At 39.7% G+C, this 21136-nt stretch overlaps 1 protein-coding gene across 5 annotated transcripts in view; it reads left to right on the top strand.

Annotated features, from left to right (window-relative positions):
• Positions 1 to 865: 865 nt before the first annotated feature.
• The window catches only part of WDR17 (WD repeat domain 17), a 66370-nt gene continuing 46099 nt past the window's right edge, over positions 866 to 21136 (top strand). For 2 of the 5 annotated variants that reach the window (XM_026847253.1, XM_026847252.1), the window contains exon 1: positions 15873 to 16042. In XM_026847253.1, the coding sequence (XP_026703054.1) occupies positions 15977 to 16042 (66 nt within the window). In that variant the 5' untranslated portion in view covers positions 15873 to 15976. Of the gene's footprint in view, positions 1807 to 7504; positions 7510 to 12997; positions 13004 to 15872; positions 16043 to 21136 lie in introns of those variants that run through there. The other 3 variants (XM_026847256.1, XM_026847255.1, XM_026847254.1) reach the window with 3 other exon arrangements.

Genomic DNA, 21136 nt, shown 5'->3' with positions numbered 1-21136 from the left:
GACAAGTTGATAGTTAATAGTTTCTACAATCTTCATCAGTGATGAATCTTTCCACTCAGTGCCCAGTGTCTAATTTCCTGTTTAATGATGGGGGATGCTCTCAGAAGCAGTTGTTGGAGTGGAAAAGCATTAATATCATCTTTTTTCTTGAGCTGTATATTATAAGTCTTTATATTGGTGAAGTTGATACTGCTTTTTTCCTACTTAATGGAGTTTTTTTCCTAATGTTTCTACTGACTAGAAGCTTGGTTCAGATATTGGAACCTTTATCTACTTTCTGGCCTACGTGGCCAATTTGAACCCTGATGCTTAGGCTTTATGGTGTCTTGATGTAAATAAAACTTCCATATCTCTGGTAATTCCCTCCTCCTTCCATCATTTTTTAAAAACACTGCATTTAATATGTTTAAATCCATCTCTCCCAAATACGCTTACCAAACAGTGCGTGAGTGCCTGGTATAATGGTGTTAAGCTTCCTTCTGTGTTGAAAATAGCTTTTCTAATGCATTGTATATCTCTTCTCATGACCACATCCCATTAATGGTTCATACTTTTCCCACAATTTATCACATCCAATGTTTGACTTATTTTGTGAGGGTCTTTTCTCACTCTCCTTTTGACTGATTCCATTGTTCTTGTTGTAAAATAGTTGTATAGTTTGTATTCAACTGTTTCATGGTCTCTTGAAACCAAATATCTCTACTTGCAGGTTTTTTGGGGAAGATAGAGTTTATCCCATCCCTTTGATTTATATGTTTTAAGATCTTTTTTTTTTTTTCTGTCTTAGATATAATTGTTGGCATTGACTTGTGCTATTGGACAACCTGCTTTTGCCTCTTACTCGGTAACCTCTTTTTTAATGAGACATGAGTTACCTTGTTTATTGATAGTCTGAACCCTAATCTTTTTGGTTTTGACCTTTTGTAGTCTCTTTTTCGATATGGTTAAAGAACCATTTGGGTTGCTTATAGTAGCATTGATTCCTCACCCCACCCCCAGCAAACCGAGGTCTAAGAACACTAAAATTAATGCTACTATTTTCTGTCTCCTAACTTCCTTTTCTAGTTGTTACCTGTTGTCTGAAAATGTCTGTAGTGGGAGACTGATAATGATTGAATGAAAGATGATATGTTAGATCTTGAAGATCTAATTCATACATAAGTTTAGATGCCAGGAAAGAACAATTAAGAACTCTGCTTTCAAGTGTGAGGTTAATGTTGGGAAGAACTCTGTAATTTTTTTTTACTAACCTACAGCCTGTTTTTCATATTTAACTTGCTGGCTATGAACATGCATGTAGTTGTATCCCATTCAGATTTCCAGAGAATGGAGTGCAATCTTGTTGCAGTTAAAGAGGTTTATTTTTTGGAGGTGGTTGTGGTATGTGGGGGTTTTGAGTTCTTTTTCTTTTATGGTTATTGGAGCACAAGTGGCCCCTGAAGTGTCTGAACAGAACTGTGAAACTGAGTGTTCTGTAAAAATTCTTAGAGCACAGAATCTCAGTGTTTTAGAACAATATCTTGGAGACAAACTTTTCAAGAGTTGGTCTGTTTTTCTAATAATATCAGCTTTATCTTGCCTGTGTCCAGCTTTAGCTAGTTTTCCAAATTTGGAAAATTAGTAATAGCAGATGTGTGAGAGAGAGTACAGTTTGTACAAATGATATCCAGCTGGTTGTCATCCACACTTTGGCTATTCAACCTCTCTTAGCTCACCAAATCCATTAACAAATACATACAGATGATGAATAGCACAGGGATGTGCCTGAGATCTGAGGGATTTGAAATATTACCTTGAACTTCACAGGTAGAAAGAATTACTTCTACTTTTCTCATTAATTTTTTCTTTCTCTACTTTCAAGTTATGTTCTCTGTGGGCTTGTTTGTGCTTCAGACGCTGAAATGTTTTTCTGCTAAGGAAAGTTCCTGATATGTTGAATTAAATACGCTGAGCAAGTGTTTGTGTTATTTCTTATAGCTGCTGTAGAAATAAATATAAATTAAATAACAATTATTATCTTAACATCTAAATCAGCAAAATATAGTTTAAAAAAGTTGTTGTTGTTGTTGTTGTTATTATTATTATTATTATTATTAAAATATTTACTTTAACATGTGCTCATTATCATTCCAGACAGGGATTTGCACTATTACCTAAATTTATTTGAATGAATTAAGTGACTTAGCTCGACATAGATAAATCCTACGAGCATGATACAGAAAATACAAGCAACATCTTTCTGGCCATATTAACTGTTTGTTGACAGACTGGATGTGGGGTTTTTTTTGGGTTTTGGGTTTGTTTGTTTGGGTTTTTTTTCAGAAACTGGGGCACTTCAGCTTTGAGTACATTCAGATTTTATACAGGTAGTGATTATGAAACAGACAAGCATTTCCGTACAGACATAGCTTTATGAATAAGGTTATAGTTTTTCTCCATACATGTGCTGTGTGCCCTGTTTGTCTTTTCTGACCAAGGGATTTGAATATCATATATATATAAACCTCTTTTTCTATTTTCTTAAATTTTGTAAGTATTCTTCACAGAATTTGAATGCAAGCATCTGCTAAGCCATAGTAACAGTGGCACTGTACATATAAACTTATTTTTTTCCTCAAGCTGTTAATTTCTTAAAAGAAAAAAAAAGGCCATAAAGTTTCATTGAATTCATTTTTCAAGATACAATTATGGAACATCCTTAGGAAGATGCATGATCTAGTCCAATCCACTGCTATTGTTAGAAGTTAGAGCCTAATCTCCTCCATAAACTGATAAAGCTCAATCTTAAAAGTAGCTATGTTTTTGTCCTTGTACTCTTGTGGGAAGGTTGTTCTAAAGCCTCATCCTGGTGCAGATCTGGTGATGATGATGGTGTTGCACATCTGTTACTCACAGCTTATTCTAATAACTGTGAGGTGGCCTGGCTATCCTGTATGTCATCTTGTCCTGTCTTGGGAAAGAGCAAATTATGGGAAACAATAAAAAGGACAACCATTTAGAGACCTGCTTATGTTTGTGTCATCAGTAGCTTGGATGGAGTAGAGGAAATCTAATTCTTAACTGACCTCATATGACATAGGATCACTGAGACATAGGTTTGCTGTGTCATTATTGTATGTTTACTTACTGCACAGCCTTACTGTAAACATTGTATTTTAAGATCGTTACATGCTACATATTCTCAGTGTAAAGGTTCTTAATTAATAAGTAAAACCTGAGGCTTTTTAACTGACTTCTTTACTATAGATATTGATGTAATAAATTAACATAATACTGTATAAATTATTGAAAGTAAAAATTCGTTAAATTACAAGAGTATAAAAATTCATTGAAGTATTTTGTTCTTGGATTTTTTTGTTGTATGTTTTTTGTTATGAAGACATTAATTCCTGTAATAGATTTTATGACTTCAAAGTGTGTCAGAAGAGAAAATGTAAAGTTGTAGCATCTTAGTCTTTAGTAATTCAGTAGATAATTTTTAGAGCTATGGTGGGACATATTCTGAAATAATGTCTACATGGATTGACAGAGAATCCATTTTGTCATAGAATTGGGTAAAGTGAATCTGGAGATAAGCTTACGTCCGTGGTGGTTTAGGCCCTGCCAGGACCCGAGACCATGTTGCCGTGGTTCCTCCTCCACCCTCGGACCAGACAGGGCAGGGAGTGAGATACAAACCCCAGGGTTGAGATAAGGAAAAAATTAATACAACGGTGTAACAATTTAATACAACAGTGGAACAACAACAATAACAATAAGCAATAGTAACAGTAAACAGGACAAAAGATATACAGAGATATACCAACAGGACAGAGCAGTTCCGTCGTGGGTACCCTCTGGGACAAAAGCAACAAAGAAAACTGTTCCTGCCCTTCGGGCGCCTGGACCTGACGTCAGCATGGTATCGAATAACCTGGCTAGAGCTCCCTCCCCACTGCAGGGATAACTTAACCCTATCCTAGCTGAACCAGGATAGCTTACTAAAATACCAATTTCCATGAGGTGTGAATATAGTCAATCAATTGAAAATCATTCTTAATTTTGAAACATACAGAATGCTACTGATTTATGGCAAGAATACATCAAAGGGAGCTTTTAAAGAAATGATGCAGAGAAACATCTAAATATTTCTCTAGATAAGATTTAAGCTGAAACATAAACAGTGGTTAGAAATGCATTTGGAAAAAAATAAGGGCATAGTTGATTTGGCACAGTATATCAACTACAGATTATTAAATAACAGCAAATTTGGTGGCAAAAGTGGAAGATCAAGATAGAGACATTTCTTGCCTCTCTTCTGTTCTTGAAAATCTTTCTTCATAACTGAAATGCATTTCTGACTTCAGATAGCACCAGATAGCATGGGAGAATAGTATCAGTTTGTTTGTTCCAATGGCACATAGATCATTCTCTTCAGATGTAATCCTTGACCGTGTTTTCTAAGTAAACTATATATGCATGTTATATTTAGGTATATATTTCAGGATGTAGAGATTGAGGCCACTATACTCTTCAGCATATCCTTTCAGACTCTTTTAAGGTCATGTCCTTGTAGAGGGCAAGGTAGTAGCTTACTCTCATAATAAAAAGATATCTGCACTGGGCTGTCCAGAAGTAAGATCAACTTTCATATCAAATACAAATAGAAGATAAACATTGATTTCTATTTTTGGTTTGTTTGGGTTTTTTGTATTTCTTGACCTTTAGCACTGAACTTTAGCAACACATTGTAATGTTGTTATCCTAAACATCACAATTTACATCACTTCCATTTTATCCTTCTAGCTGTTTTAGTTTTTTTGTATTTATGCCTAGTCAAGCAAACTCAAGAGCCAAGTATTCAGCTGTTTTATCTGCTGTACTGGAGGTGGTAACCTCCAATAACTGTCATTAATCTTAGATTGTACATCCTTCCTTATTATCACATAAGGCAGAATCATTAAAAGCAGTTGACAAAACCCAATTACTATCTTACTCCTGTAGTACTGCATCTTGGAGGAAATTTCCTAGTATTTGGGCTTTCTGTCCTGCCTAATGTCCAAACTTAAGAAAACTGAAGATTGTCATTGTCAGTAAAGTAAGTCTTCACTTGAAATTAAATCCTCTCCTACTTGACGCTAGTAGACATTTCTGAATTTAAAATCAAGTTAAACAGTTCAATATCCAACTTTTTGATAATAATTTGGTTTAGGAACCCAAATACAGATTAAAGAACCTTATATTGATGGTGGGATTGATTCATTGTCACTTCAGACAGTATTCTTTGTACATATTCACAGAACTACTGTGTAATTTCTGTTATTCTTGAAAGATGATGCTCATATACATGAGTAGAAATTTCCTCCGTAATCTCAATATCTCTTAGACTATACATGTTAGCAACTGGTAAAGCTGGGGGAAAAAAAAAAAAAAAAAGTTTAGTGTAGAACATAAACCTTTTCCAGTATCAACACCTTACATGAAGGATTCCTACACTTATTTATGCAGTCACTAAATTCTACAGTGGTGCATAGTTGTTTGTAGTAGCAGATCCTACAATTGTGCTGGATATATGCATTACAGCCCTCAAAGGAGTTGCTTATGTGTTCTCACCAACAAGGAGGAGCTGGTGGGGAGTGTGAAGCTCAAGGACAGCCTTGGCTGCAGTGACCATAAAATAATGGAGTTCAAGATCCTGAGGGCACTGAGGAGGGTGCACAGCAAGCTCGCTACCCTGGACTTCAGGAGAGCAGACTTCAGCCTCTTCAGGGATCTGCTTGGCAGAGTAGCATGGGATAAAGCCCTGGAGGGGAGAGGGGCCCAGGGAAGAGGGGCCCAAGAAAGCTGGTTGATATTCAAGGATCACCTCCTCCAAGCTCAGGAGTGATGCATCCTGACAAAGAGGAAGTCACATAAGAACACCAGGAGACCTGCATGGATGAACAAGGAGATCCTGGACAAACTCAGACACAAAAAGGAAGGCAACAGAACAAGGACAAGTATCTTGGGAGGAATGCAGAGAAACTGAGCAGCCAGAGATCAGGTTAGAAAGGCCAAAGCCCTGATGTAATTAAATGTGGCCAGAGATGTCAAGGCCAATAAGAAAAGCTTCTATAGGTATGTTGATGATAACAGGACAACTAGGGCAAATGTGGACCCTCTCCAGAAGGAAATGGGAGACATGGTTACCCAGGACATGGAGTTGGCTGAGGTTCTGAATGACTTCTTTTCCTCAGTCTTCACCAGCAATAGCTCCAGCCACACCACTCAAGACACAGAGGACTGGAAGAATGAAGAACTACACACTGTATGTTGCGGGCAGCACGCACGGCAGGCTGGCTGTGTTCACTGCAATATTTCCCTGTATATCTTTTGTCTTGTTTACTGTTATTACTGTTTATTGTTGTTGTTATTGCTATTGTTGTTGTTCAGATTGTTATTTGTTACACTGTTGTATTAAAACTTTTCTCATTTCAATTCTGGGGTTTGTGCCTCACTTCCAACCCTGAACGGCCGAGGGTAGGGGAGCAACAATGGCAACATGGTCTCTGGTCCTGGTAGGGCCTAAACCACCACAGCCCTTTTTGGTGCCCAACGTGGTGCTGAAGAGGTTTGAAATAAGTTTCAAAAAGGGACAGACCCTCACCAGAGTGTGTTGGAGCAATCTGTTGGGTGCAGTTTTTTTCTGTTTGTATTGTTTAAGAAATGTTTGCAATGCTGGCCCATTTGCGTGGTGGGGCTGGATTAATCCTTATATCCAGTGTATGATCACAATGCTGATATTTGTTGTCGGTGGAAAATGTGTAAAGGGTCTCTTTTTGCTATACTGGCTACTGACTGCTTATAATGTGCTTGTATCTATCGGCTGATCCGTCAACTAGAAAGCCAGAAGGTGATCAGCAAAACTCACTCACCCTTCAACAGCCCTATATGGCCAGTGAGAAAGCCTAATGGCGAGTGGAGGCTAACTGTGGATTACCGTGGCCTGAATGAAGTTACGCCAGCAATGAGTGCTGCAGTGCCAGACATGCTAGAGCTCCAGTATGAACTGGAGTCAAGGGCAGCCAAGTGGTACGCCACAACTGCCATTGCTAACGTGTTCTTCTCCATTCCGATAGCGCCAGAGTGCAGGCCACAGTTTGCGTTCACTTGGAGAGGCATCCAGTACACCTGGAATCGATTGCACCAGGGGTGGAACCACAGCTCCACCATTTGCCATGGACGGGTCCATACTGCACTGGAGAAAGGTGGGGCTCCAGAACACCTGCAGTACATTGATGACATCATTGTATGGGGGGACACAGCTGAGGAAATCTTTGAGAAAGGGAAGAAGATAATTGAAATCCTCTTGAAGACTGGCTGTGCCATTAAGCAAAAGAAAGTTAAGGGGCCTGCAAGGGAAATTCAATTCCTAGGGATAAAATGGCAAGATGGGCGTCGCCACATCCCAATGGAGGTGATAAACAAGATAACAGCCATGGCCCCACCAACCTCTAAAAAGGAGACTCAGTCTTTCCTGGGCGCTGTGGGGTTCTGGAGGATGCACATGACAAACTACAGGTTATGTGGTAGAGAGGGCTCACAATCAGGCTGTAAGAAGGGTGATTTTGAATGGGGCCTGGAGCAACAACAATCCTTTGAACAAATTAAACGGGAGATTGCCCAAGCAGTAGCCCTCGGGCCCGTATGGGAAGGGCAGGAGGTTAATAACATGCTCTACACCATAGCTGGGGAGAATGGCCCTACCTGGAGCCTCTGGCAGAGAGCACCTGGGGAAACCCAAGGCCGACCTCTAGGCTTTTGGAGCTGGGGATACAAAGTCTCTGAAACTAATTACACACCAACTGAGAAGGAGATACTGGCAGCGTACAAAGGAGTTCGGGCTGCCTCAGAAGTGGTCAGCACTGAAACAGAGCTCCTCCTGGCACCCCGACTGCCGGTGCTGGGGTGGATGTTCAAAGGAAAAGCCTCCTCCACACATCATGCAACCGATGCCATGTGGAGTAAATGGGTTGCGTTGATAACACAACAGGCTTGAACAGGGAGCCCCAGTCACCCAGGGATATTGGAAGTAATCATGAATTGGCCGGAGAGCAAAGATTCCAGGATGTCACCAGAACAGGAGGTAACACGTGCTAAGGAGGCCCCACCATATAACAAGCTACCGGATGAGGAGAAGCTATGTGCCCTCTTCACTGATGGGTCTTGTCGTATTGTGGGAAAACATCAATGATGGAAGGCTGCTGTGTGAAGTCCCACACAACGGGTCACAGAAGCTGCTGAGGGACAGGGTGAATCGAGCCAGTTTGCAGAGGTGAAAGCTGTCCAGCTTGCTTTGGATATTGCTGAGTGGAAAAAGTGGTGGAGGTTCTACCTCTACACCGACTCATGGGCAGTGGCAAATACCCTGTGGAAATGGTTGCAGCAATGGAAGCAGAACAATTGGCAACATAAAGGTAAAACCGTCTGGGCTGCTGAATATGGCAGGACATTGCAGCCCGTGTGGAAAACCTCGTTGTGAAGGTGCGCCATGTGGATGCCCATGTACCCAAGAGTCGGGCCACTGATGAACATCGACACAACCAGCAGGTGGACCAAGCTGCTCAGATGGCTCAGGTAGACTTGGACTGGCAGTGTAAAGGTGAACTGTTCATAGCCCGGTGGGCCCATGAGACCTTGGGCCACCAAGGTAGAAATGCAACATACAGGTGGGCTTGAGATTGAGGGGTGGACCTCACTATTGATACCATTGCAGAGATCATCCATGGATATGAGACGTGTGCCGCAATCAAACAAGCCAAGTGGGTGAAGCCCCAGTGAAATGGAGAGTGATGGTTGAAATACAGATATGGAGAGGCCTCGCAGATCGACTAAATCACACTGCCACAGACCCGCCGAAGCAAGCGCCACATACTTGCAATGGTGGAAGTAACCACTGGATGGCTGGGAATTTACCCAGCGCCCCACGCCACCGTCTGGAACACCATCCTGGGCCTTGAAACCCAAGTCCTGTGGTGACACGGCACCCCAGAGAGAATTGAATCAGACAAGGGACCCACTTCTGAAACAACCTCATAAATGCCTGGGCAAAAGAACACGGCATCGAGTGGGTCTACCATATCCCCTACCACGCACCAGCCTCTGGGAAGATCGAGCGCTACAATGGACTGTTAAAAACCACATTGAAAGCCCTGGGAGGTGGGACCTTCAAAAACTGGGACATGCATCTAGCAAAGGCTACCTGGTTAGTCAACACAAGAGGATCTGCTAGTCGAGCTAGCCTGTCTCAGTCAAAACTTCCACGTGCTGTAGATGGGGATAAAGTCCCTGTGGTGCGCATGAGGAGTGTGTTGGGAAAAATGGTCTGGGTTAGTCCTGCGCCAGGCAAAGGCAAACCCATCCACAGGATTGCTTTTGCTCAAGGACCTGGGTGTACCTGGTGGGTGATGCAGGAGGATGGAGAGGTCCGATGTGTACCACAGGGGACTTGATTCTGGGTGAGAACATGCTGTGAATTGTGCTTTTGTTAATTGTTGTTTTGTTATTGTTAACTGCCAAATGGCAGCTGGACATGATGCAGATGGTATAGAATAAAGAGGTGGATTATGTCCTGGTTCAGCTAGGATAGGGTTAAATTTCCCCAGCAGTGGGAAGGGAACTCCAGCCAGGTTATTCAATACCATGCCAATGTCAGGTCCGGCGCTGAAGTGCAGGAAGGCTTTCCTTTGTGGCTTTGGTCCAGGGAAGCACAGGCAGCAGGCTGGCTGTATCCATTGCAGTATTTCTCTATATACCTTTTGTCTTGTTTACTGTTATTACTGTTTGTTGTTGTTGTTATTGCTATTGTTGTTGTTCAGATTATTTGTTACACTGTTTTATTAAAACTTTCCTTATTCAAATCCTGGGGTTTGTGCCTCACTTCCAACCCTGACCGGCCGAGGGTTCAGGGAGGGACCACGGCAACATGGTCTCTGGTCCTGGCAGGGCCTAAACCACCACAGCCACCCAACCAGGACAGAGAGGTGAATGAAATATTCTATAGGCACTTAGGAAAAATTTCACAATCGCTTGCCCTTGTTCTTGTGGCAGACTTTAACTTCCCAGACATCTGCTGGAAATAGTCTCAGCAGAATGGGACCAGTCCTGGAAAATTCTGGAATGTGGGGGAGATAACTTCTTGACACAGCTGGTGAGTGAACTGACCAGAGAAGGTGCCCTGCTCGATCTCCTCTTTGTGAACAGACAAGGACTGGTGGATGATGTGGGGATTGGAGGACGACTAGGGCACAGCAATCATGTAGAGTTCTTTATTCTTAGAGACACCGGGATAGGGGGCAGCAGAACTGCCATCCTGGACTTCCAAAGGGCTGACTTTGTCTTGTTTAGGCACCTACTTCACAGGATCCCTTGAGAGACAATCCTGAAGGGTATAGGGGTCCAGGAAGGCTGGTCTCCCTTTGAGAAGGAAGTGTTAATGGGACAGGAGCAGACTGTCCCCAGGTGCTGTAAGAGAAGCCGGTGCCAGAGAAGACCACCCTGGCTGAACAGGGAGTTTTGGCTGCAACTCAGGGAGAAAAGGAGAATTTAAGGCCTTTGTAAGAAGAGGCTAGTCACTCACAGTGATTACAAAGACACTGTAAGGCTATGCAGGGTGGAAGCTGGGAGCTCTAAAGCCCAGCTGGAGATTAATCTGGCTTCAGCAGTCAAAGACAACAAGAAATGTTTCTGTACGTATGTCAACAGCAAAAGAAAGACCAGGGAGAGCCTCCATCCCCTGCTAGACATAGGAGGAAACATGGCTAAAAATGATGAGGAAAAGGCTGAGGTGCTTAATGCCTTTTTTTCCTCAGTCATTAATAACAAGACTAGTTGTACTGAGGGAATCCAGCCTCCTCAGCCAGAAGATAAATACTGGGAGAACGACCCCTTGGCAATCCAGGAGGAGACAGTCAGTGACCTGCTGCATCACACAGACACACACAGGTCTATGGGACCTGATGGGATACACCCAAGGGTGCTGAAGGAGCTGGCTGGGGTGCTCACCAAGCTGATTTCCATCATTTCCCAGCAGTCCTGGCTGACCGAGGAGGTCCTGACAGATTGGAAATTGGCCAACATGACGCCCATATATAAGGGAGGAGATCCACAAGCATGACCCAGGGGCTGGAGCACCTCCCCTATGAGGACAGTCTGAGAGAGTTGGTGTTGTTCAGCCTGGAGAAGAAAAGACTTCCAGGAGACTTTACAGCAGCCTTCCAGTACTTAATTGCAGCCTACGGGAAAGATGGGGAGGGACTCTACTAGGGAGTGTAGGGATAGGACAAGGGGTAATGGTTTTAAACTGAAAGAGGGTAGATTTATATTAGATATAAGGAAGAAATCTTTACTGTGAGGGTGGTGAGACACTGGAATAGGTTGCCTATAGAAGTTGTGGCTGTCCCCTCTCTGGAAGTGTTCAAGCCTTTGAGCAACCTGGTCTAGTGGAAGATGTCCCTGCCCATGGTAAGGGAGTTGGAACTAGATGGCCTTTAATGCCTCTTCCAGCCCAACCCATTCTATAATTCTATAAGTGGAAATACCTTATATGAACAACATTACCTTTGTATGACCCATCTAGGTAATAAAGTATGTAATGCCATCCATCTCTTTCATCTGCCTAGTTTGTACTCTTCCTCCTGACTTAGCAAGTGTCTTTGACTCCCTGTAACTCATGGTTTCGGAGGTTACATCTGTGAGATATGGTCTGTCTGCCATTTATACAGCTATCTGCTGTCAGGCTTGGCCCATTGAGCATCCAGCCAGCTGTTGGTTAGTCTCAAGCTGCCCAGTCACTCCCTGTCTCCACAGTGTATCTTTCACCTTAGTAACCATCTTTTGTTCCATTTCTGTCTGCCATCCCTATGTTGGGGTTGTGAAGTTTATCAAAACAGCAATACAGGAAAAGCATTCTCCTGTTGTGGTAACAGGATACAGGGTTTCATTACAGTGTTGGGATAAAGGACACAAGAGTCTTAGTGAGCAGAGGAAGTTTTCAGAACTCAGGATAGTTGAATGCTGTTAGATTCTTCAATGTAATACTGCCAGTGACAGCTGCTTCCCACTACTGGGTCTTATACTGTGAGAAAGTAAAATTGACCATAGGCATTCAAACTGATGCTCCTTCTATGTCAGAGTGCTAGTGTAGTGACCTCTTCTGAGCTTACAAGACTCTGACCTGATGAAGATATGGCATCAAGACTCTGACATAATGATGGTATGGCTGGTCCTCTGCATCTTCCATTCTACCAATGCACTGGCTCTAATTGACCTGACCAGCTCATAACTCGTTCTGGAGTCTCCACCATTATTCTCTTTCCTCCTCATGCCAGTGGTTTAATTCTCTGTGTTCAAGGCAAGCTCTGCTATGGTGCAGCTGTGTAACTTGGGTCACTGTGAAAATAGCAAAGTTGGGAGAAAGAACTATGAGAAACCTTGTCTGGGCTCTCCATCAATGCACTTTCCACCCCTTGGTTCTAGAGTGCATTGGAGCCCAGGCTGTTGCCTTGGTCTTTGACAGAACTATACCGTAGCCACAATGTGTCTGCCCTAACACCTTGCTGCTCTTACCTTGCCTTTCTAAATTCCTGTCTTGACCTTGGATTTGTTTTGGCATTGTGAACTTGTGATCACTGGATTGTCACCTGAACCTGGTTACTGTCAGTGGACCTGTTCTGCCTCTCTTGAGTACTGTGCTCCTCTTCAGTGAGGTCACCTCCTCCACCTCCCCCCCCCACCTCTGTCTGCTTTGCAGTCACCTTTGGCTTCTGACTTCCATACTTGGCAAAGTAGCCTACTCATGCTGTTCCCTGTTGGTCTCTCCACAGGCAGACAAGAGTCCTACTCCTAATGGAAAGTCTGCCTCAGAGTCTACAGTCCTGTATTGTCCAGCTGCCTTTAGATATTGGCCTTTTCCAGCATGCTGGCTCAGTCATAGACCTCTGACACAACCTCAGTGAGACTTTGTGAGGGCTGTGGACAGTGGACAGTCTGGACCATGCACTTGAATATGTGCTGATATGACTGAGGATGCAGGAGGTGCTAAGCATTGTGAAATGACTCAGAACAGCATTAAATCTAGAATGCTAGTTTTGTGTGGTTTTAGTTGACTTATTTTTTGTATCTCACTTGCTTTTTAAAATGTACATGGCAATATAATATAGCTAAAGTGTTGAGCCCAGCAAGATATCTTGCCTTTCTCTAAAGCATGTTCTTATAATTATATGTATATTACAGCATTGATAGCTATTTGTTGCATTTAAGATAATGATATAATTTGGTAAGAGATTAATCCCTTTGCGGTCTAGCCGGTCTTCAGAGCTTAGAGGGGCTAGAGGCGGCTGGACATATCTCTTAATTGGTATGCCAGTTATGGCTGTAACTACAGGCATGACACCAGATGCACGAACAGCCTGTATGCTGTAGGTCTGGCTGCATTCAAGAGAAGCAGTCAGATTCACGAATAGTATTGTTTATTCTTATGCAACAACTAGAGATTCTTTGAGATTGCCTACGATAAATGCGCAAACTGCAGGTTGGCTATATAGCACTACACACAAAAAAATTATTGCAGTCACACACACTTAATTCCTGGGTAATCACTCAACGTAGCCAAGGGCCCAAATCTTACCAAAAGGCGTCCCTTCCTGTGGGGGGGTGTGGGGGAGAGGAGCACAAACCCATCAATCTGTCCCTCCGATTTTCTATTTGGTTATTGTCCCTCGGAGTTAGATACAAACTCGGGGCAGCATTTATCTAAGTATGTATGTATGAGTGGGTGGGACTGTGGTCAAGCCATTGTTTCTTCAGTAACAACAGAGCACATTTCTTGGTGCAAGGTGTGTGCTGGTTTTGTGGGAAAAGAGGAAGAATGAGAGATAAGATCTGCAGTGTACTGCAAAACAGTCCTTGAGAGATGAGGAAGAGCAAGAGATAAATCTGCATAGTCATGTCAAACGTTCCTTGAGAAAAGTGGAAGAACGGGACCACGCAGCCTGAACTGCATGGCCTCCACCTTGCTTCACATTCCTCCTTGGTGCCATGGCAACGCAAATCACTGGATCTCCATCCCACCCTGTGTTTGTTCTGGGCACCATGTGTTGGAAATGTGTGTTTTGCAGATTTTTCGCTGGTTTGCTTTTCCCATACTTCCAACACTATTGCAATTTCTACTTCAGATGATGAGAAGTTAATGTTTGTGAGTGCTAAATTGTAACAGACCTTTTTGACTTGTAACATACATTGATAATATAATTCCTGTTGTATAGTGTATTTACATACTAGTTATTACATATACATAGCAACTTTAGTTTCTAAAATGTAGTTACTTTACCAGAATCATTCCCCCTAGGAGTTAAGAACCCTAGGAGTTAATTCCCTCTAGGAGTTAAGTTTTTCAGCAGTATGGTGGGAAGTTCCTCTCTATGTTCCTGTGTATGTAGCCATTTATCTGGAGGACTGTATAACCACAAAAAAAGGTCTGCTAATCTGGGAATGCTACTTCCCATAAATATAGTGGGTGTCTTGATTTAAATTTTTATTATTTTGTGTGTGTGGTTTGGGTTTTTTTTCCCCTTTGGTGTCATAATTTCTGAGTAAGAGGTTGGAAAGCAAAATTATTGCTGCTTTTCTTTATTACCCTGCTGTGTATCTGAGAATGTAGCTTGCTCATATGAAAGCCTTAATGGAACCTGTGTGTGCTAGAGTAGGCCTGGCAATGTCAGTGAATTGCTCTTTGGAAATGGTAAGTAGTGTTGCCCGGTAACTCCAGATTAATATCTGGTACTTCCAGCTGTTCTTTTCCTAAATAAATTTTGCTTTGTTTATTTCTTGGTTGAACAATTGACTTCACAGTCTAGCTTTCTCATTTATTATATTATGAATTTTGGTAAACGGCTTGTTAATCCAGTATAGAAAGGCAGAGGTTGTCTGGGTTCTAGATTTCTTAAGAAACCAGGGGTTATTTAGGTGTCCATAATCTCTGTTGAGGTTTTGATAGTTGCTGCAACCATACAGTCAGGAAGATTTATGTGATAATGTCTCCTAAACAGCATAGCTCATTAAGTGTGCTGCTACAGTACTGAATTGTGGTTTGAACAATACAGCTTTTATTCCTCACTTTACCTCTTGTTTTCATTGGTGTAATGCACTGTGAAATCTGATGTGAAACTTGTGAGCATACCAGAAAAGGATAACTAGTTGCAGAAGGAATAAATAGTCAGATATACAAAACTCGCCCAAGGGAGAGAAAAGAAGCAGATGCATTCTGATGAATTAGTGAAAATTAGGATTTGTGAATTTCCCCGCCAGTGCCGGTGGCTGTATCTGAGCCCTTCAGGCTCTGCTGGCTGCGAACAAGAGATTTTTTTTTTTTTTTTTTTTTTCCTTTCCTTTTTCTCTTTTTAAAAAAGCGTTAACGTATTTGACACTTGCAATAATCGTGGTCCCTCCTACTGTGCCAGTTGAAACCACTCCCTACATAACCAAAACATATCATTTCCCATGATTCTGAAGGTGTTTTACATTTCAATACAAGCTTTTGTGCACTGAACCACATTTCTTACAGACAGTACGTTTGAAAAAAAGGAAAATAATTTTTTAGGAGACAAATAAGAATGGCTCAAATAGCACCTCATTTTCAGAGCACAGGAGCACTGTAAAATTGAGCTTGAAGCACTGACCTGCTTTAACTTATAATACTGGAATATATAATTAGTAAGTGCTTTAGTGTGATTTCTCTTTTCCAGTTCAGAATCCAATACATATAGCATTTAAATTGCTGCTAAAAATATTTCAGATTATATATTTATGAATGTAAAGCTTATTAATGTAGAATCATATCACAGAGTTCAGCTCTCATCTTTTGAGTAGCTTGTAGTGTAAGAGTAAATTTTAGCACAGGACTCGCTGTGCTTACCTGTGTTCAGGTCCTGTATTTTTTATTTCAACTGTGCCTTCTGTCATGGCTTGGATGACTTATATTTCCCACTGGTTTGATGAAGATGATTGGTATGAAGGACAACAACGAGTAAGAATTGTTTAAATTAATATTTTCTCTTTTACTTCCTTTATATTTTTCTATTTTAAGCTTCTGTTTATTATATTACTAGTACCAAAAGTAATACTCCCATAGTGGTGCTAAGAAGGGATTTTTTAGTAGCTTTAATGAGGTCTTGAATCAGAGATAAGCACATCTAAAATGAGCTTTTTGAAAATTAATATTGATAGCTGGATAAAAGATATTGGAAGTTTGGTGGCCACCTACTTGCATTTTTTACATTGCAAAATTTAATGAGTACTAATTCTTTAACATGTAATAAGATATAAATCAAACATTCAATTTTATTGTGATAGGAGTAATTAATATACTGTGCATGGAGTAAACTAAAATAATTGTAAGCAGTAGCTGAGAAAAACAAAAATATTTGGGAGATACTAAATTCACCTAGGGTTATTTCCAAGTTGTACCTTGGATATCTGTATGTTTTTATTAATATTTTTCAAGGAGGAGGGGTTGTTACTATAGCAACATTTGCAGGATATCTCGGATTTTTTTTTTTTGTTTTGTTTTTAATTGTTTTATTAACTGCATGCTTTGGGCAAGCTTGATTTACTGTTGCTTTCATAGATTTATGGTGGGAAGTGAATATGTCACATTTTTGTCATTGCATCAAGCTCCTTTATGTAACCATATATTTTTGTAATTTCTGTTTCTCATTCTGATAGTATATTCTCATCTAATGAATCAAAGTGCAGGAGATGCTGCTGAAACATAAGGGCCAGCAGCTGCTCTAATTGTATTATTGTGTATTACTCGGTAATGCCAGTTACATGCTCGTACATATTAAAAACTAGATTTTAATACTTTTACACTGGTCTCATTTTACATGTCACTCATGATACGAACATTTCAGATCTGGAGTTATCTTTTAATAGCTTCATGTCAGGGATTCACATGTGAGATGTGTCAAGAGGTTAACTATCTGAAATCAAAAGTGTCTTGGCAACTTGCCAGCAGAAAAGCAATCTTCTGGTGATTGTAGTAGTTCTGGGTTGGAAGATGAGAACAAAATTCTTATGAAGACTGTTAGATGCTTTATACTGAGATCAAACATGGTTGTATGTATTTCTTTGTATATCATACAGTATCTGAAAACTAGATTTCTGGTACCATATGACTTTTGTTACCACTGCTAGATATAATGTCTCAGGTTGATTAGGTATGTAGTTCAACATTGCTCATGATGCATTATTAGATGTACCAGAACTTCTCCATGTTCTGTTTCAAACCCTATTGTTTCTTTTTAGATTATCTTGTTAAAACTTCACAGTAAAGGATATTCTAGTTAAACTGTAAAAGGACTGTCAAAAAGACAGTCAAAAACACTCCTTTGTAAAACTTACCCCAAGTTATGATTTTTAGGTTTGGGCTTAGGTTTTCTAAGCAGGGTATCTATCTTGAATTAATATATTTGGTTTCAAATAAGTGTTTATTTCTGTAAAAATACAGTCTCAGACTATGATTTCAAATGCAAACTTTTACCAGACTCCAGTGACAGGTCTCCAACTTCCTCTCTTGTGAAGCCAAAGATACTGTGGTTAAATCCGTTCTAGCAGTAATTTGGCTCTGAGTTTATTGTGAAGGTTTAAAATGGCTGCGAACACTAGTAGAACACTTGTTCATTAAAAATGATCTTTTAAATAACAGTGTTCTTTTCCTAGTCATCATGTGGATAACTGAATGTACTTATTTTGAACAGGTTATCGTAAGTTATGAAATTCCATCTGCAAATGCTGGTTGCAAGAGTCTAAAGGCTTCTGGTGTTTCTAAAGAGTCTTGCTGAAAATCAAAGCCTTGTCCAAGGCATTCTCTTCATTCCTGTGGTTAATCTTCTGATTCTTCCGGAGCCACAGTCAGTCTGTGTGTCATGAACTGTATACAAATGTAGAAAAACCTTTTCTAATTTTCACAGAGAAGCATACAAACTCTTTGTCTGTAGTGGTCAGTGGTAGACCAAACTGACACTCTTAACAAGCAGCAGACAACCTAGGTTAAAATCTGTCGGGAAGCATGAAGGGCTTAACTTTTGTAGAGCAATACATGCATAAACCTATGTAATAATTCTACTTCATTCTAGATTGTGACGGTCATGATTAATATAGTTAGTCTTTACTCATCTTTTGCGCAGAAGCGGTTGCTGGCAGTAGTGTGTGTACAGCGTCATTAAGAATATCTGGAGACCTGTGTTAGTACTTGCAGTTTGATTGTTCACATCAAGAGCTGAAAATTCTTTGCCATTTGGTACTCTGCGCAAAGTAGGAACAATTTTCGTTTAAAGGGAGTAGCTCAACTGATACCGAGCTGTCTGGTTCTTAAGAAATTATAACTGAAATATGACACTGCCATCTATTTCTTTGTTTCTGACCTTTTTTTCCTATGGATCTATTAAAATCCATGACAGCTGATCTTTGACAATATACATATTGTCAAAGTTTTCATAGTGTAAGATTGCTTATCTTCTGATGGTGCTTACTTTTACTTTTGAGATGCCCAGATTCATAAAGTAAAGGATATAAATAAAGTTAAATGTAATGGATAGATAGTACAGAATAGAATTTAGAAAATATACTAACTTCTTAAATGCTTCTTCCAGAAACATTGACATTTTTGGAAATTTCATTACTCTGTTTAGTCTTAGCAAATTTAATTTTCCATTGGCTTTTAAGATGCGTATGTACCAGAATATTTTCAATTATCCTTTATTTAATGGGTCTGGACATAATAAATAGAATTTAATTTCTCAATGTGGCTATAATGTGCTTGGTATTTTCCAACGCCATTGGTTGGAAAGAAGGCTAATACTAATTATGCTTATGTTCTTACATGAGACTTGATGCTATTGAAGCAGGCGCAGTTAGGAAGAAGTTGGTTTCCACTGTGTCTTGCAAGCTTGCAGAGATTTCTTGCTAGGTTGGAAGACCTTCATGTTTTTAACAAGATAAATTCATTGTTTCATCTGGTGCTTTAAACTGGTCCCATTGGATAGAGCGGTGAGTTTGAAACTCTGTGGTTCACAGGTCACATTTTCATCTCCAATGGATTTTCCCACAAAGATGGGTAAATATACCCAGTGTTTTTAAGGAGACATCACTTTTATATCAGTAAAGGAGATCTTTAATTATTACATTGTCATTGGCATATTGACAAAAAAACCCTGGTACCTGGGGACAGTAGTCTACATGAGATATAACAGGTTTATATGTCAAAAATACAGGAGTGACAGCAAGCTTTCCACACAAGAAAATACATGAACTTGATTTGAAGACAGTGACAATAGAATGAACAGAAGCAGAGGATGCTAACACTTTACTACATATAGCTGTTCAGAAACTAGAAGTTTGTGTACACAGAAGCATATTAATTAACATAAGGCTACAGTATATTCACTTTTGTGTGCATGCCCTATTGCATATGTTCTCATTTGGACAGGTCATACACCATGTGAACCACAGTTGCTAACAATATAAGCATGTGTTCTTAGTTGTGTTTAATGTTTATAAATTTATGAAAACTTATAACATGCAAGCACATCTCTGATAATTAAAGGGTGCTAAGTGATTGATTAAAATAGCTATTATTATTCTGTAAATATCATTGTAGTATACTCAGGAAATACAACAAGCAATGAAATACACTAAGTAGCTGAAGCAGAGAAAACAGGTTAAAATTAAAATGGTGCCTGTTAAAGAGCTGCAGTTGCCAGGCTACTGACACTGCTGGTTTTTGTGTGTGGTGCGACACAATGCTCAGTCTTTTCTCCTGCATCCTTTAGTAACTGCATTATTCTGTGAACATCAAGGTTTAGTTCCTTCATCTGTCAAGTAAAGTGATTTCATTCTACAACCAGAACAAGATTTTGCATTTTTGGGAGCAGCAAGGTATCGGAATGAACATGGAAATTCTTAAGTGGTTTACAAAAAATGATACTTATGCTAAGGTAGGGATTATTAGGCATTTATCTTTAAGTTATTGATATATAGCCATGTCTATGTATCTAGTCCATTCAGCTTTTATTTTTAAATAATATTCTATGGTATACAAAATTTCAGTTTAATTTTTTTTTCTATATTTAGCAACAAGGAAGGACTTAGAATGTTGCTGCTCATACCAATTGAAAAGAAAGGTTTTGTTGTCCTCCCTCTTCCCTTCATCTCCTTGGAAACTGTGGGCATCCTTTGATAGCTTTCCCCATGTGGTATATGTTTTTTACATGCACAGTTTTTTTCCATCTATTCTTAAGAGTCTGATATAATTACTTGTACATCCCTTATTTTAAAAAATCGCCTTGTATAAAAATGCAACATGTGTGAAATCATACATGTGAAATCATACATATATATATATTTATTGTTATACTGCATTTTTAGTTTTCTGCCATTTTTACTCTGCTGTTCTGATGAATGCTGCTTTTTCCCTTGTACTATAAGTATATTCAACAGAAATCTATAATGTCTGATAAGATCTGCAGGAAACTGCTTTAATGCATGATACAAGAGAATAACAGTCAGTATGACACAATTGTAATTTCTTCTAGATGCTCTTGTATTGAATTTCAAAGCAAATGCTACCTTAATTACAGTATTTTTTGTAAAACGGTATATAACTCATTACAAGGAACAGGAAACATTAACAAGTTTAAAAACCCAAATATTACTAAATAAATAAAGTGCAAATTCCTTTCTATAATACAGCTCAGAATATTGTACCTATGTAATTTTTAACATATATTTGAATAGGAAAAATCGATACAAAGAATCAGAGTTTAATAATGCTTCTTAAGCATGAACTATTAACTCAGTGAAATAACAATATATCACAAAGCAGCATTTTTTAAATCTAAATGTTGATCTTATTTAGGAGACATTTTGATTTGGATGTCAGACTAAGAAAAATAGTATCAAAAGAATGATTATTTGAAATTACACTTGTGAATGAGGCTTCTATTGATGAATTTCTTCAAAAAATGAAGTATTAGTTACCTTTTGTCATTAATGTAAATGTAGAACAAAGACGACAAATGTGTTGTATTTCAAATACAGTACTTCATATGACATACCCAGT

This window comes from Athene cunicularia (assembly GCF_003259725.1).
Source record: "Athene cunicularia isolate RWA chromosome 4 unlocalized genomic scaffold, athCun1 chr4_part1, whole genome shotgun sequence".
Classification (NCBI taxonomy): Eukaryota; Metazoa; Chordata; class Aves; order Strigiformes; family Strigidae; genus Athene; species Athene cunicularia.
Note: the sequence above shows the minus strand (reverse complement) of the source record. Positions and strands in the feature narration are given on the sequence as shown.